Below are 18,012 nucleotides of genomic sequence, written 5' to 3'. Positions count from 1 at the left end.
AATAAAGCCCTAAGCGCGCATGCACACTCCCACCTGCGTGCTCCCGTTTTCCGGGCGCTGTAGGGCACCGCAGATAGGAGTGCGCATGTGCGAGAATCCCCTGAGGCGGATGTCGGCCGCGGCGGCTGTCGGCGGCAGATGGCTGAAGCCTGGCTGGAAGAGGACGAGGAGGAGCTGCGAGAGCTCCGCAGAGGCAGGAGGTGAGGAGAGAGAGACAGAGACAGATGGATGAGAAGGGCAGAGGGACTACTAGGGGGACCAGGAGAGATGGTAGGGGATAGGGAGAGATAGACTTCAGGGAGTGTGGAGGGGGCAGGAGAGAGAGATGGTCTTGGGGAAGGACAAAGGGGACAGGAAAGTGAAAGATGGCAAAAAAGGTAAAACAGGGTCAGAGAGAGATAGAGGGTGTGAAAGGGGGAAATGGAGAGATGGAAATGGTAGGACCACTGCTGCTTTGGGGCACTAAGGGAGGAAAGGTTGGTACGTCAGGATTGCTGCTGCCGCCTCGGGTAAGTAAAGACCCTGTCAGGAGGGCCAAAAGGGTACAAAGGAAATGGTGAAAGGTGAGGTGGTGGGACTGGGATCAGTGGGAGGCAGGGTCAGGGTATAGGTGGGGCTATTCTAGCACCCGTTACTGTAACGAATGTAACGGGCTAAAACACTAGTTTTTAATAATTCCTAGCATCTTGTTTGCTTTTATAGCCACCGCCGCACATTGGGCAGAAGGTTTCATTGTACTGTCTACAATGATACCCAGATCTTTTTCTTGGACGCTAACCACAAGGTGGATCCTAGCATCTGGAAACTGCAAGTTGGGTTATTCTTTCTAATGTGCATTACTTTGCATTTAACCACATTGAATTTTAACTGCCACTTTGATGCTCAGTCTTCCAATTTCCAAAGGTCTCCATGCAATTTTTCAGTCTGCATGGGTTTTAACAACTTTGAACAGTTTAGTGTCATCTGCAAATTTAAATTTTTTTTTTTTAAATAGCACTCCACGGTTTACTCTCTTCCATTGAGAAAAATGGCCATTTAACTCTACCCTCCATTTCTATCCGATAACGGATTCCTAATCCACAACTGAACTTTGCCATCTATCCCATGACTCTTTAATTTTCTCAGGAACCTCTCATGAGGAACTTTGTCAAAAGCTTTCTGAAAATCTAGATACGCTAGATCAACTGGCTCACCTTTATCCACATGTTTATTCACACCTTCAAAAAAGTCAAGCAAATTGGTGAGGCAAGATCTCCTTCGGCTAAACCCATACTGACTGTCTCATTAAATTATGGTTTTATCTATATGTTCCACAATTTATAATTGTTTCCACCATTTTGCCTGGCACTGAAGTGAGGCTTACTGGTCTGTAATTTCCCAGATTTCCTCTATAACTCTTTTAAAATATCGGCATAACACTGGCCTCCCTCCAATCTTCAGGTACTAAAGACGATTTTAGCGACAGGCTGCAGATCATGTGCCAGCTGCCTTCACTACTAATCTGCATGTATCTCATTTGCATATGATTTCCTTTCAGCATCAATCGCTAGTCCTTTTTCATATCCTCACGAAATTGGCTTTCATATTTGGTTTGTTATTATCAGGGACTCCTGATGCAGGCTTTTAGCCAAAACATGTTGCGTGTTGAGTCCATGACTTTTATGACCAATTGATTTACTTGTGCTGCACTATTGGTTGCAATAAAAGTGGATTTTGAAGACCAGTCTCGTTCTGCTCTTTTCCATTGGCTCTTACATGTGCAGAATTGACTCTCTCTTCTGCTGTTGTTGCAGATCACTAACAGCAGGTGAGCAATTTCATGTTTGAGTTCTTTTAGTACCCTGGGATGTATATCATTCATTCCAGGTGATTTATCACTTTTTAATTTGACAATTTAGCTTAGTGCATCTTTCAGATTCACAGAGATTTCTTTCAGTTTCTCCACATCATTACCCTTGAAAACCATTTCCGGTTCAGGTAGATCACTTATATCTTCTTCTGTAAAGACCGAAGCAAATAATTCATTTAGTCTCTCCACTATGGCCTTATCCTCCCTGAGCGCCCCTTTTGCTCCTTTATCATCCAACGGTCCCACGGATTCCCTCACAGGTTTTCTGCTTCTGATGTACCTAAAAATTGTTATGAGGTTTGGCCTCTTTGACAAGTTTCTCTTCATATTCTCTCTTAGCTTTCTTTATCAATGCTTTGCATCTAACTTGCCAGTGCTTGTGTCTCTTCTTTTCTTCGTTCGAATCCTTTATTCATTCTTTAAAAGATGGGTTGTTGTTGGATTTTTTGCTCCAATAGCTTCTTTACTTTGCTTCACCTTTCAACCAGGCCGGCTCTCATTTTCTCTTCTTTCCACCTTTGTTAATACGTAGAATATATCTGGTCTAGGCTTCCACGAACGTATTTTTAAATAACATCCACGTCTGGTTTACAGTCCTAACCTTTGCAACTGATCTTTTTAGCTTCTTTTTAACCTCATTTTCCTAATTTTATCATAGTAGCCCTTTCAAAAATTGAATGCCTCTACAGTAGATTTCTTTTGCAATGTAACTTCAGGAATCAGCTCAAATTTGATCAGTTTCCCAGCAGATCCAACAAAGTAAACTCCTGTACTATGCCTTGCATTCCACTAAGGAACAAATCTAAAATAGCACCCCCCTCTCGTCAGTTCCTGGACCAGTTGCTCAAAGAAGCAGTCATTTATGACATCTAGGAATTTTATCTCCCTAGCACTCCCCGAGGTAACATTTAACCGGTCAATGTTGGGGTAATTGAAATCAACTATAGGATACTATATTTCTACTCTGCCTTGTGTCTAATGGTAATTGAAATCGCTCATTATTATACTGTTGCCCAATCTGCTAGCTTTCCTAATCTCTGAAAACATTTCTTCATCTGCCTGCTCATTTTGTCCCAAGGGATGATAATATAACCCTACGTCTATATTCCTTCCCTTCACATATGGAATTCACATATGGAATTTCTGTCCTTATGGATTCCACACTGCTATCTATGTCATGCAGAATGTTCATTTTATTTGATTCAATTCCCTCTTTAACATATAGCGCAACCTCCCTCCGATTTGATCTACTCTATCTTTGCGATATAATTTGTCCCATTAATTGTCCTCCTTCCACCAGATCTCTGAGTTGCCTATTATATCTACCTCATCATTCAGTGCTATATACTCTAATTCTCTTATTTTATTTTTTAAGCTTCTAGCATTTGTATACAGACAATTTCAAATTGTATTTTTCCTTGTAACTAAAGGCTGCTGAGAAGACAGGAAAAATCTGAGTCTTTTACTCTGCCTTCCTCTTAAACACTCCTGGCTTTCTTTCACCATTACTGAAACTTCTCTACAAGAACTCTCTAAATATCCTTTTTCAATAGTATCCTTCAAGGATACCTCACACCAAACCAGCCACTCTTGGGCGACTGTCGGCTTTCCCTTGAATCTCAGTTTGAAAGATGCTCTATCTCATTTTTAGTAAATGTCTGGATAAAAAACTTTCTTTTTCAAAAAGATGCCTCAGCCCCACCACTCCACCGCTCAAAGTATTTCATATCGCGGGAAGCATATTGTGGTGCTTCATCATTGGCTGTCGTTTTTTGAAATAAAAAGTTTTTTTAGTGTTTTCTATATGTAAAGATTTCTTTTGTCTTTCAATTTTAATTAGTTTATCATTCAATATTTCAAGTTAGTTGTGCTTAATGGTATCCATTTATATCTTTTGGGAAATAAATAGTACTTAGTACTTATCTCAGCCAAAGACCCAGGGAGTCAGACCCGACATGTTTCACACGTCCTGGTGTTTTATCAAGGGTCTCCCAAGGGTGCCGCTGTCATCCGACTCCTATAGTTATGAGAATAAGATGGCCATCCGACTCCTATAGTTATGAGAATTAGTGATCCTCACGCCCACCAGCTATCTACATGCCTAATCGAATCACCAACTACAACAGCTGTCCTAATCCTTCCCTCCTGGGCAAAAGCCCCTGGAGACACATCCTCGGTACAGGAGAATATTGCATCCCCTGGTGGGCTGGTTCTGGCTACAGGATTATTTCTTACTTCACCAGGGTGATGTTCTCCTGCTAGGAGACCTCTCTCCTCCAAGACAACACAGGGGCTACCAGGAGGTGGGACTTTTCTACAATATCCATATAGGTCTCCTCTATGTACTTCTCTGTCTCCCTGAGCTCCTCCAAGTCTGCTACTCTAGCCTCAAGGGAACATACTCATTCTCTGAGAGCTCGGAGCTCACTGCAGTGTGCACACACATATAACTTCTCACCAACCGGGAGAAAATCATACATGCAACACTCAGTGCAAAAGACTGGATAGTATCCCTCTTGCTGCTGGACTACTCTCTGCCGATTATTGGGCCGATTATTGGGCCGATTATTGGGCCGATTAATTAATTAAACCTTATTAAGCTACTATATTATATGCTTTATTTAGTGTTTGTATCTTAGAGAGTCCTCTGTACTAGTTTAGAGATGAAAAGTCATTTGGATGGATAGCATCATTTCAATGTGGTCAGGTGATGCAGTATTTTATCTCACTGTAAATGTGTCTATAGAAGTATGTGCCCAACAGGGATAGGAAGGAATGCAGATAGCTGAGCAACTTGGGGGCATGAGAATTTGTTCCCTCTAAGGACTAATTAGAAGTGAGCAAATTTTTTTCTGCATAAGCAAGGGACCTACTTGATTGTTACATTGCCTTGTGTGATAATCACACATATATATATACTATATATATTTAATAAGCATCAAAAATTTAACTGAATATAATAGAGCTATTATTTTCCCATCTGCTGCCAGATTCTCTAGTATATATAGTTCTAAACCAGCGGTCTCAAACTCAAACTCTTTGCAGGGCCGCATTTTGGATTTGTAGATACTTGGAGGGCCTCAGAAAAAAATAGTTAATGTCTTATTAAAGAAATGACAATTTTGCATAAGGTAAAACTCTTTTTAGTTTATAAATCTTTCCTTTAACTGTTAAAGGAAAGATTTATAAACTATAAAGAGTTTTACCTCATGTAAAATTGTCATTTCTTTAATAAAAAGCAAGGTAGACGTCTATTCAACCAGTGGGTAAATCTTTATTTATAGAGATAGCCTTTATTCCTAGTTATAGTCCTAACTAGGATCCAAGTTTCAGTGTGATCAGAACGTCTTCATCAGGGGAGACTGATAAAAACATTAAATATGCAAATATAAACATGTATAAAATCATGACATAATAAAATAAAAAATAATTAAAATGAGAGCATAAATTAAAAGCATTTGCATATAAAAAAAACCCTTCATACTAAAAAACATGCAAATATTCATAAAAGAATGCATAAAAAACCATCAAAAGTGTAAACATCAATAAAATTAGTACACAGAGATCATCATAATTAAAAGACATGCATGATGTCCATTAAGAGTAATTGAAAACCATCATAAGCAAGAGGTAACCAACTATTTAAATTATCTCTTCTTTCCAAAAAAGGGATTAAAGGAGTCAAGATTTTTAGTCACTCTCTGATCTTTAAGTTTTCTCAACTTTGGAATGATTTTCCATTTCTTTTAAGGAGCTCACTTCAATTTTTTCGCAAATCTTTAAAAACTACTTTATTTACTAAACACTTTGAAAATTAATTTCCTGAAATTTAGACTTATTTTTATGGTTTTCATTTGTTAAGATAATTATTGTAAACCGAGTCGAGCTTTCTTAGAATGATGAATCGGTACATAAAGCCAAGCCTTAGATTAGATAAGCATATAGGTTTGAAAGCCACAATATACATATGAATGCCATAAAATGCATCAATAAAAAATCAAATGTTATTAATTAAAAGTATATATATTGAATGAATCCATAAATCAACAGAGATGCAAAGAGAATGCATGAAATAATGCAGAGCTAGCTGAGGTGCCAAGTAAAAGTAGAAAAAGAAAGAGTAGAAAAAGAAACCAAATGCCGTGAAAAAAGAAAACCAAAAGAACCAAAGTCTGAAAGCATGAGTACTGTAATAATACTACTCTGCATATGCATTTGAAGGAAAAACAGAAGAGCAGAGAACCACTTGTATCAAGGAGAACCAAAAATACAAAGAAACTGAAAACCAGGAGTATAGTGAAATTTAAAAGTACTGATATAAAAGCGCCGAGGGACCACATGAAGTACATGAAGAAGGACATGGTACTACTCGAAAGAGTCCAGACAAGAGCAACCAAAATGGTTAAGGGGCTGGAGGAGTTGCCATACAGTGAGAGGTTAGAGAAACTGGTGCTCTTCTCCCTTGAAAAGAGGAGACTGAGAAGGGACATGATTGAAACGTTCAAGATAATGAAGGGAATAGACTTAATAGATAAAGACAGATTGTTCACTCTCCAAGGTAGGGAGAACGAGAGGGCACTCTCTAAAGTTAAAAGGGGATAGATTCCATACAAACGTAAGGAAGTTCTTCTTCATCCAGAGAGTGGAGGAAAACTGGAACGATCTTCCGGAGGCTGTTATAGGGGAAAATACCCTCCAGGGATTCAAGACAAAGTTAGATAAGTTCCTGCTGAACCAGAACGTACGCAGGTAAGGCTAGACTCAGGGCACTGATCTTTGACCTACGGGCCGCCGTGGGAGTGTACTGCTGGGCACGAGGGACCACTGGTCTGACCCAGCAGCGGCAATTCTTATGTTCTTATAAAAGAAATACCTATGAACACAATGAGGAGCCGCTGGGCTGTGGGCAGATAAAAAACAGAGGTCTGTGAATATGGCATTAGCCCAAAATAGAAATAATACTATAAAGGCTTGTCAATGCATGCTTAATACAATTAATTTAAGCAGTAACGTGTGCGAAAATTGAAACGTTAAAAACAGTATATTAAAAATGAAAGATAGATGAACTTCTCCTGCTGTAGCAGGCAATGCTCCACGCTGCAAAAACGAATATAAAACCGTGCACTGACAGGAATGGCTTTGAACGGAAAAACGACTGCAGCAAGGGAGTCGGCCAGAAACTTGATCATCGCGTCTAGACCGCAGGCCGCAAAATAGTACCTGGTGGGCCACATGCGGCCCGCAGGCCACGAGTTTGAGATCACTGTTCTAAACAGTGCTGCCTTTCTAATATCTTTATCCTGCTTGTTTTTAATCCTATGTATCTGACTCCTGGAACCAGGGCTGTGGAGTCAGTCAGAAGCAACTTTTGGGTTACTGGAGTCAGAGTTGGTGAAAATGTACCAACTCCAACTTCAAACATAGCTAAATTGTATGTTATGCAAATATTATAATGTTTAAATTTCTTATTTCACAGATAATAGAGTAACCTATTTTTTAAGGAAATGTTTTACTTTTAGAATATATTTTGATATCAAGTTCTTTGATTATTACAAAATGTAATATATTTTATTTTTATATTAGTGAAAGTGGCTCCTAGAGAATGACACAGGGACAAAGTTTGTCCCCATCCCCATGAACTCTGATTCCATTCACACAAGCCTCAAATAGTTATGATTTTATTTTGAAATCATTTTATTAAAGCATAAAAAGAAACAATATTCTGTACAACTGCTGTCATTTTATAAATCATAAATACAGAACAAGGATCGACAAAACCCGTCGCCCCTCCTCCTCACAAATATCAAGATAACTGAACAAGCCAAATTATTACAAAATGCTGCATAGATTAATTGGGGCCCAGGAATTCTGTGAGGGACCTGCTCTATGTACTGCACTGGTTACCAATGGAGTACTGGATCAAGTTTAACATAACAAAGGCATTGCCATACTGAGACAGACTAAAGCCCAGTATCCTGTTTACAACAAAGGCCAATCCAGGACAAGTACCTGGCTAGCTCCCAAAAAAGTACAATAGATTTTATGTTGCTTATCCTAGAAATAAGCAGAGAATTTTCTCAAGCCCTTCATAATAATGGCTTAAAGACTTTTCTTTTAGAAAATTATCCAACCCTTTTTTTTAACCCTGCTAAGCTAACTGCTTTTACCACATTCTCTGGCAACAAATTCCAGAGTTAATTGCATGTTGAGTGAAGAAATATTTTCTCAGGTTTGATTTAAATTTACTACTACTTACTTCATTGCATGCCCCCTAGTCCTAGTATTTTTAGAAAAGGTAAACAAGCAATTCACATTACCTGTTCCTCTCCACTAAGTATTTTATAGACCTCTCTTTCCCACAAGATGAAGAGCCCAAGCCTCTTTAACCTTTCCTCATGTACTAATTTGGGCCTTTAAACCATTAAAGAGCATGGCCCATTTTTGTATGGTAGATAAAGTGATGCCTTATGTTCCTGCAATGACTTTGTGGTCTTTGAAGGAGGGCCTGTCAGTGATTTGTAAATAAGAATTGCCATACTGGGACAGACCAAAGGTCCATCAAGCTCAATATCCTGTTTCCCAAAGTGGCCAACCCATATCCCAAGTAGTAAAACTGATTTATTCTGCTTATCCTAGGAATAAGCAGTGGATTTCCCCAAGCCATCTCAATAAAGGCCTATAAGACCATGAATTGCCATCATTTCCAACAGTGGCCAATCATTGTTGCTCCTCAAGTTAAGAGAGAGGGGGGGGGAATGTGTTGTGTGTGTCAATGGCAAACTATAAACATGTTTCCAGCAGTATATAAGTGACTATTGTACAAATGTAAAAGGTTTAATAAAAAAGTTAGTGGTCATTAAAATTATAAATTGTCCCTTTGAGAGAATGGAAGCAGCGTAAAAATACTCGCAAAACCCATATTATGCATAATGTTCAATGATATAGTGGGACTCACGGGGGATCAATAAAACCATTGAATTGTATGCAGCATGTCATAAAGTGCATAAGACAAACGATATATGTGTGTGTGTGTATATATATGTATATGTGTGTGTGTGTGTGTGTGTGTATGTATGCAAATGATGTATGTGTAATATATGCATATCGTTACCTTGGTAATGAGAGGATGTACCAGATGTTTTGTAAGTAAACAATATTTGATGAAAGGGAAAATATAGTCGGGCAACTTTCCTCATATCAGAAATATGACATGACAGTCTGGTCTTGTTTAGAAAAGAGGCTTATGAAGTGTTAGACTATCTCTTTGCTTGTGGCATTGTACAGCAGTTTCCCTAAATATATATGTATGCAAGGAGCGATAAAGAGTTAAAAAAATATAATACCCAAGTTATACATTAAAATACCGTTATAGCATCCTTCTTTTATAAACCCCCACAAAAATTACTATATTCATTTTTATACCTACCTTGCTAAAATAAATTGAGATCATTAGATACATGTTCAGAACAGAATAAGTTCTTATGCCGCTTTCATCTTTCCCATTCATTTTTTTTTATTTCCCCTTTGAGCCCAAGGTCCTCCACTAAAGGATTCAGTGTTTTTGGCTCAACTATTATTCTCTTACACAATAGTTAGATTTTATTATTTAATATTTTTTAGTTTTTACTTTGGAACCTTTTCAAGTCTCCCTTTTATGGCTGGTCATCTCAATTTGACAATCTGACACGTCATATACATGTCCACGTATTCATCTTCCTGACTCCTTTTTATAGAGTCCATACACGCATGCGTGGCCTCTTGGCACATTTTGCTTTTCAGAGACACCAATGCTGTGAGGCAGCGTTTCCCTCTCTCTTTATAAGCGTCCTTTTAAGTTTATGATTTTACCATTTTCATTCGCCGTTTGATGTTTTTGTTCTTTTAGTAAGGTTTTGCAGCTATCGTCTGACCTACTTGGACTTAGCTCCTAATTGGCTATCGTTTAGCATGTTGAGAAAACACTGTTTCACCATTCAGTGCCTACAAGCACTATTCATTTCAACCAGTTTCAGCTTCCTCCTGACTTTTGGTTTGTTCTAATCATCCAGTTGTCCCTTTGTCATTACAGTTACACTGTCATTTTTACACCTATATATTTACTCTGTTCATCTGTCAGTTACGCTTGGTTCACTTTCTCTTTTTTTATTTATATGCATAATAGTTTTATTCTTTATCTGTTTCAATACTGTTTAACATTTTATGCACATTCTCTTGCTTCAGCTACGCATATATTTATTTCTGTTTATTTTCTTTGCTGTTTGCTTTTAAAAGTTTTCAGCATTTTAAAAAAAAGTTCTTGTTTTTGCATTATTTGATTTTATTTGCAGCATTACTGTTCAATTTTTAATGTACGGTATCTTGTTTCAGCTATGCATATATTTATTGCTCTTTGCTTTTAATAGTTTTTATTGCTGGGGTTTTATCATTCATGCATTATCCCCCTCTTTTACGAACACATAGCGTGGGTTTTAACGCCGGCAGCAGCAGTAACTGCTCCGACGTTCATAGGAATTTTATGAACATTGGAGCAGTTACCGCCGCTGCCATTAAATATTTTATATTTATCCTACTGTGGTTTTGGTTTATTTGTTGTCCCTTGAGGAAGGCGATAGAGTTGCCGAAACTTGGATCCTAGTTGGAACTTCATCTGATCTTTCTGATCAAGGACTTGTTGAGGGACGATTATTATTGTGTCAATAAATGTGGTTGGTATAGACATCTCCCTTGCCTCTTCCTTTGCTGATTTATCTTATTTCAAGGCTAGGCCTCTTCTGTTTCTGTACAATGCCACAAGCATTTTTTTTGTAGACATGCTGCCAAATTAGAGAATTAAATAATTTATTTGCATATTACCACTTCTTGGCTGAAATTTGCAGGTTCCAATTTTATAGCTTTACAGATCAGCCTGTAACTTAATTTACAAGAGTCTATATTTTATGTAATAATTGATATTTTTTATCTTGACCTTTTTTATATCGTCCATGACCTACTCCTCAATGTTTGGGAAAGGCTGCAATTAGTAAATTAATACTTAGCAATCATTTCCTTATTTATGCTGCTGCAGTGCTTCATCTCTCTGATTTCATTTAAAGCCACTCTAGTAAGTGCAGTTCATATGCAACTGTAGCAGCAAGCAAAGGCACAATGAGCAGATCACACACACTGGCTGCCTGTTAGAAGGTGCAGCTCCAATTGTCATTTTTAAGACAGTCGAGTACCAGAGTAGCTAAATGAGAAGTCAGACTGATTGAACACCTCCTAATCGCCCCAAGTTTTAACTAAAAGTGGATGCATTGAGGACATAATTTTCTCGAGCAAATCTCTTCCCATACCTGGTTAAAATCCAACATCTTGTCAAGCCCTTCCCGGTATTGGGAGGATACCTTAAATTAAATGCGTTTATTTCATTCTGTCTAGATTTTATTGCTTTATATATAATGTATCTGAATGCCTTAAGACAATTTATTTGCAGTGGATTCTCTTCACTTGCCAATTAAGTGCAACTCTTTCTAAAGTGAACAAGAGAGCAGGGCAGATGAATGAGCGTTAAATGTCTAGAGACTATTAACAACAAATACTTTCCAGCACATCACAGCGCCGGCACGGAGCATATGGAAAAGAGAAGGGTCAGCAAACAAACTGTAGACGAAATCCACATCTGTGCATAAGCTTCTCAAGTGTATACATACAGTCACTCCGGTGAAAAGGTTATATCACCTACAACTTGTATGTTAACTTCATTCCTAGGTATTGCAGTGACAAAATCACAACTCTTTTGCCTGGGGAAATCGGATCTGTCACTTCCAGCGGGGCTTCCTAGGGGCGGCACCTGCTACTTTCACTCTCTCTCACAATGCGAGCCGCAGACAGGAGGAGGTCTAGGTCCCCCCTCCCCGGGAAGCGCAGGCGGGGGCGCGCGGGGCTCTGCCCCTCCGCTCCGCACTCACGTTTGACGGGCTGCGGGTGGGACTGCTTCCTGCGGGGCATCGTGCCGGGCCCCTGCACGCCCAGCGGTGGAGGACTCGGAAACCAGCTCAACGCCGGGGCCACCACGGACCCGCCGCCGCCATCGCTCGGGGCGGCCGCCGCTGCCGAGCGCACGGGTCCCCCGCGGCGGCCCTTTGACTCAGCCACTTCCTCCCATTCATGTGTGTTCTGTCCGCGCGGACAACAGCCGGTGCGTCCGGCTAGCGCAACTACCGCTTCCGTTCCGGGCATGCTGGGAGATGTAGTTCTCTAGAGAGGTCAGACGATGGACCGAGCGGGAGCGGCGGTTCTTTCTTTACTATATTTCGTTTATTTTCCTTACTTAGAGCTCAGCAAAGTGCATTTGTCCAGGAAATCCTATAAAGTTACCTAGCTCCAGGAGGGATTAAGGTTTATTTGTGATCTGAAGAAGAATGGTTATCTTCCAAAGCTAATTTTTTTAATGCATTTAGTCCAAAAAATCACCTCTTTTGTTTTATTTCTATATATGTTAAGGTTTTAAAATCGGGATTGACCAAAATGTTTCCCTGCTGCTAACTTGGAAGACCTGTCTTAAGAAGATGACAATGACTGATTTAAATAATGCTGGAGCTAGGGTTGCCAACTGACTTCATATTTTCTCAATAGAGTTGATCTAAACCTGGGTTTTACCCCATTGCATGCCGGACCTCTAGTCTTGTTAGGAATCCTCTGCATGCAATGGGGTAAACCAAGGATTGGATTTACCTGTTGCGAATCTGAAGCCAGTCTCAAAATTAGAGAATGAAACAGAAACAAAGTTTGTCCCATTCCTGTTCCTATGACATTCTCTACCTGGCTACTCATTGACAAGTAATTCCTTTATGTAGTAGACCTAAAAATGGATTTCTGTATCATTAGGCTGTGTCCATTTTTGAGATATCGTAAATTTAAATAGCACTAGTGAAAAAAGATGGTACATGTGGAAAATCAAGAACTAGCTTTAAATTTTATTTAATATGTTATTTAGCTATCTGGAATTTCTAGGAAATTATGCAAAAATACACAAATTATTGAAATATGTTTAAGTGCTCTGATATTAGTTATTATGTGTTTGCATTGCATATTAATGAATTTTGTGCCTCAATTATCAATGTATCGTACCTACGATTCTATGTTTGGGTTTACATGGTAAACTAATTCAGTATCAAAATTATTCTGTTACATTTACTTAGGAGTCCATACGTATGGTGATTATTCCACAAAGTGGTCTTGCACAAGTGTGAATACAGTTTTGAGCACCTCCCACATAGAGGTGGAGCACAGACAGTGCTGCCTTCCAGTTTTTCTTCAGAAAGTGAACTGTGCAGAGGTGCTGTGCTTAGTTTTCCTGTTCTTTTCAGCCTTAAGTTCGTTTTTCTGAGGCTTTGGTACCCTGAGACTAGGTAAATCTGGACCTTTTAGACCCGCCCCCCCAGGCCCGCCCAGTTCTACCCATCCATGCCTCATCACGTCTTAGTCCTGCCCCCTGCTGTCTACTCTGGTCGGGCAAGAGGACATGCGCGCATGTGATGTGATGATGTCACACGGAAGTGCGTGCACATGACTTCATTGCACTGCCCTCCTGCCCGACAGCGTTTTTGAGGGAGGCTTTTCAAAACTTAGACAAAGTGCCGTGTTTTGAAAAGCTGTCCAGAACCCCGGACATGTCCTCAAAAGGAGGACATGTCCAGAGAAATCCTACCTGAGACCCCATTTTTTGGGATCCTCTAGATTTCATCATGGTCTCCAAGGCTCACACAGTGGATATTTCACTTTTAAATAAATAAATAAACAAACAAATATTTTTGAAGTGGTTTTTTTAGGCTTCTAGGTGGCAGCCTCCTTTGTGGCACATGCCTGTCATGTGAGATTGTGCAGGTTTTCCTCTGCGGAAGTGGATGTTTGTTCCCAGCTAGTGCCGGAAGGTGTGGATTTTGTGGCGGATGCCATTTCTGATCTCATTCAAGTTCATACCACTTATGCAGTGTCTGTGTAATGGCCTCTTTAGATCTGTCCTTGGGCTGGGGATGCTGCCTCCAAGGCCACGTTAAGCAGACTTCCTTTCAAGAGTCAGCTTCCTTTTGAGTCAGGTCTGGATGATCTCATGGCTAGTGTTGCTGATCGCCGCCCTACGTCTCTCCCTGTGAACAAATCTTGCTGGATTTTAGGAGGAGACAGTAGTATTTTTCATCCCTCCTGCTGTTTTCATCAGAGATCAATGGGCTATTCCTCCCAGAGATATTCCCAAGGATACAGTCTCTGTGACACTTCCAATTCCAGACATCCTCAGACATCTGGATCTAGGGAAGCCACGACTCCTAAACAGCTCTTCAGAGGACTGTCTAGCTCATTTTACTAGGAGTGGACTTGCATGTCCTCGGATAAATAGATGCTGGACATTATTTGGGAGGGGCACAAGAAAGATTTCTTTTGCCTGCCTCAAGATGTTTCTGGACTCACTGGCATGTCGGCCGGAGTCAAAGGTCCGCACTACTTTGCAGCATTTCTTTGACATCCCAGCACTAGTACCCGTTCCAGAACATGGATCAGGTTTCAGCAGATACTCTTTATAATTCATCATGCCAAAGTATGATCAGAGGACTGGAGGCTCATTCTGGCTGTCATGTCCATCACTCGCTTCCTGCACATTCTTTATTTCTAAATGGAAGCCGTAAACATGGTCATTGCTGCTTTCTCCTGTAGAGTTCTATAGTCCTTGGATCTCGCGGAGGCTTTCCTCCATATTCCAATATTTCCAAAGCATCACATATTTCTGCATTTTCCTGTTCTGCAACAGCATTTCCAGTTCGCAGCTCTGACCTTTGGCCTCACAGCAGCACCCTGTGATTTTACCAAAGTGATGGTGTTTGTGGTGGCTTTTCTCTGCTGGCAAGATATCCTGGTTCCTCCTTATTTGGATGATTGGTTGATATGGGCTCTGTTTCGACATGAGTGTGAAAGTGCAGTGGAGACAGTAGTGTCTCTGCTAAAGGCTTTAGGTTGAATTGTCAACTTCCAGTTGATACCATCCCAGTCCTTGGAGTCTCTGGGCCTACTTTTCAATACTCAGCGGGGTCATGTGTTTCTTCCCGAGGCACATGGACACAAACTACAACTCCAGATCAGAGATCTCTTGGACTGTCCAGCTCCCTCGGCCTGGCCTTGTCTGCAAGTGATGGGGTCCATGACAGCCTTCTTGGAGTAGATCTCCTGGGCCAGAGCGCACATAATAATAATAATAATAACTTTATTTTGTATACCGCCATACCCAGGGAGTTCTAGGCAGTTCACATCAATTAATCAAAGTTACAAACAATGAAGTCATTGAAGTTATCAGGAAAGGAAAGTACAGGTCATTTAAGTTAACAGGTTAGGAATGTACAATAAGAAGGAGAGGATGGAGTTCAATTCAATGATGGATGGGGTGAGGGAGGTAGGAGAGGGGTATTAAGGGTTCTATTCAGGGAATAGGTGGGTTTTGAGTTGTTTTCTGAAGTGGAGGTAGGTGGGGGCATCGAGTGCAATTGGGGCTAGCCATGGGTTCAGTTTAGCTACCTGAAGGCGAAGGTTTTGTCGAAGAACCTTTTGAGATGACATAGTTTTAGGGAGGGGAAGGCGAACAGATGAATTCTGCGGAAGTTCTTATTTTTGCAATTTAAATAGAAGTGAGGGTTGAGGTAGTTTGGAGATATACCAAAAACAGTTTTGTAGCAGAAGCAAGCGAATTTGAATAGGACTCTGGATTCAAATGGTAACCAATGTAGTTTGTAGTAGAAGGGGGTGATGTGTTCCCATTTGTTCAGGCCAAATATAAGGCGGATGGCGGTGTTCTGAATCAGTTTTTGTCTCCTGGTGGTTTTTCTCGTGGAGTCCCTCCTCTGTTTGTTGTTTCTGCAGCAGCATCCCCTTCAGCTTCCACTTCCCTAGATGGTGCTGGCTTGCAGGAGTTTGGGTTGGTGGCTTCAGGGGGAGGCTTTCTGCCAAGGCAGGCTTCTTTGGATCTCAGAGTGGATGACTAGTATGATGGTTGCCAGCCTGTCAGATTGGGGTGCTCACTGCGGGGACCACTATTCAGGGGCAGTGGACTTTTTTGTCAGAAGCATTCGTCGATCACTTATCTGGAGCTCCATGCAATTCAGTTACAGTTACTCGCTGTCCAACCCATTCTGGAAGGAACAGTGGTGTGAGTATTCTCTGACAAAACTATGGCATACATACACAATCAAGGGGACGCAAGAATCACTCCCATGGGCCAGCAAACTCCCATGCTGTTTCGCTGGGTGGAATCCCTTCTTCTTACTCTATCAGTGGCCTTCCTCAGTCGATCAGTCCTAGTTCCGGGAGCAGGGTCCCTCTCGTGAACAACATTCCATCTGCTTGTGCAGTGTTGAAGGCAGCCCACCTGGGGTTGATGGCTTCAGCAGAGGACTAAGGTCAGGTGTTACTTCAGTCACAGAACAGAGAGCGGAGGGTTAGGGCTAGACACCTTGGTTCAGCCCTAGACGGCTCACAAACTCTTTTATGTGTTCCCTCTATATAGCCTCTGGGTGGTTGGGTCATCCGCTGGATGGCGACATATCCCAATTCCAGTTACTCTGGACTGACCTCATTGTCCGTGCTATGTGGATCTCGTCTGTCTTCAGTGGGACAGGAGGCTCCAATTCCCTCTTCATCGCTAACTTCTCAGTCTGGGTTCGGTGCCTTGCTTTTCTGGTATGGTTCTTGAGTGCTCAACCTTGCTATAGCACGGTTAATCAGATGTAGTCATCTCAACACTTTTGCAATTAAAGGTGCCCTCTACTATGGCTTCTTATGCCATAGTCTGGAAAGTTTTTCACAGTGGTGTGCTAAGGACCAGGTGGAACCTGACAGGGCTCCCATTTCATTAGTCCAGGCTTTCTTCCGGTAGGCCTAGACAGGGTTTTAGCAGTGACCTCCCTTGAAGTTCAGGGTGCAGGCAGTTTGTGCTTCTAAGTAGAGAATGACACGGTGACGGTTTACCCGCGGCCACCGCATTTAAGCCGCGGGTCACCGCCGAAAACGGGGAAGAAAACTAGCAGTCGCTGCGGTGACGGGGACAAGGCCATTCACCGACCGCGGAAACGGTGAACAGGTTTGTCCCCGCGGGCCAATGTACCCCCTTCTAGGAACCGCTATTTACCGTATTTTCACGCATGGTATACAAAAGTTTTAAAACATAGTTCCCACCCCGCCCGACGCCCGATTCACCCCCCCAGCAGGACCGCTCGCACCCCCACCCCGAACGACCGCTCGCACGCGCTCCCACCCGCACCCGCGATCGGAGCAAGAGGGAGCCCAAGCCCTCTTGCCCGGCCGACTCCCCGACGTCCGATACATCCCCCCCCCCCCGGCAGGACCACTCGCACCCCCACCCCGAAGGACCGCCGACTTCCCGACAATACCGGGCCAGAAGGGAGCCCAAACCCTCCTGGCCACGGCGACCCCCTAACCCCACCCCGCACTACATTACGGGCAGGAGGGATCCCAGGCCCTCCTGCCCTCGACGCAAACCCCCCTCCCCCCCAACGACCGCCCCCCCAAGAACCTCCGACCGCCCCCCCCAGCCGACCCGCGATCCCCCTGGCGACCCCCACGACCCCCCCACCCCCCTTCCCCGTACCTTTGGTAGTTGGCCGGACAGACGGGAGCCAAACCCGCCTGTCCGGCAGGCAGCCAACGAAGGAATGAGGCCGGATTGGCCCATCCATCCTAAAGCTCCGCCTACTGGTGGGGCCTAAGGCGCGTGGGCCAATCAGAATAGGCCCTGGAGCCTTAGGTCCCACCTGGGGGCGCGGCCTGAGGCACATGGGCCCAACCCGACCATATTGGAAAGGTGGCAATTTGAACCAGTGGGGTAAGAGTTAGGATTGGGACCGATAGCCCAAGAAGAGGAGAACAAAAAGAGAGGGAGTATGGAGAACAGAATGGAGATGGCTGAATGAAAAGACCAGTAAAAGCCATCACATTGTTTCAGATCAACTGTGAAAAATATTATCTACTCTTTGGTATTTGCCAGCTACTTATGATGCAGACTGCCCAAGGAACTTGGCTTGACATAGCATGGCTTATCTTAAGAACATGTGAGGAAAGTGGATACTGGGAGGGGTGAAAGAAAGAGGAAGATAGGTAAAAAAAAAAAAAAAAAGGAGACATTA

General features: G+C 42.1%; 2 protein-coding genes across 6 annotated transcripts in view; one reads left to right on the top strand and one right to left on the bottom strand.

Annotated features, from left to right (window-relative positions):
- Positions 1-12,398, bottom strand: part of ZNF513 (zinc finger protein 513) — a 75,054-nt gene extending 62,656 nt beyond the window's left edge. Inside the window, exon 1 of one of the 3 annotated variants that reach the window (XM_033936650.1) lies at positions 11,797-12,398. In XM_033936650.1, the coding sequence (XP_033792541.1) occupies positions 11,797-12,067 (271 nt within the window). In that variant the 5' untranslated portion in view covers positions 12,068-12,398. The other 2 variants (XM_033936651.1, XM_033936652.1) reach the window with 2 other exon arrangements.
- The window catches only part of LOC117356859 (E3 ubiquitin-protein ligase RNF19A-like), an 89,222-nt gene continuing 83,184 nt past the window's right edge, over positions 11,975-18,012 (top strand). For 2 of the 3 annotated variants that reach the window (XM_033936657.1, XM_033936653.1), the window contains exon 1: positions 11,975-12,093. The gene's annotated coding sequence lies outside the window, so the exon portion shown is untranslated. Of the gene's footprint in view, positions 12,094-12,532; positions 12,668-18,012 lie in introns of those variants that run through there. The other variant, XM_033936655.1, reaches the window with a different exon arrangement.

This window comes from Geotrypetes seraphini, chromosome 3, assembly GCF_902459505.1.
Source record: "Geotrypetes seraphini chromosome 3, aGeoSer1.1, whole genome shotgun sequence".
NCBI lineage: Eukaryota > Metazoa > Chordata > Amphibia > Gymnophiona > Dermophiidae > Geotrypetes > Geotrypetes seraphini.
This window is presented reverse-complemented; position numbering and strand designations above follow the sequence as displayed.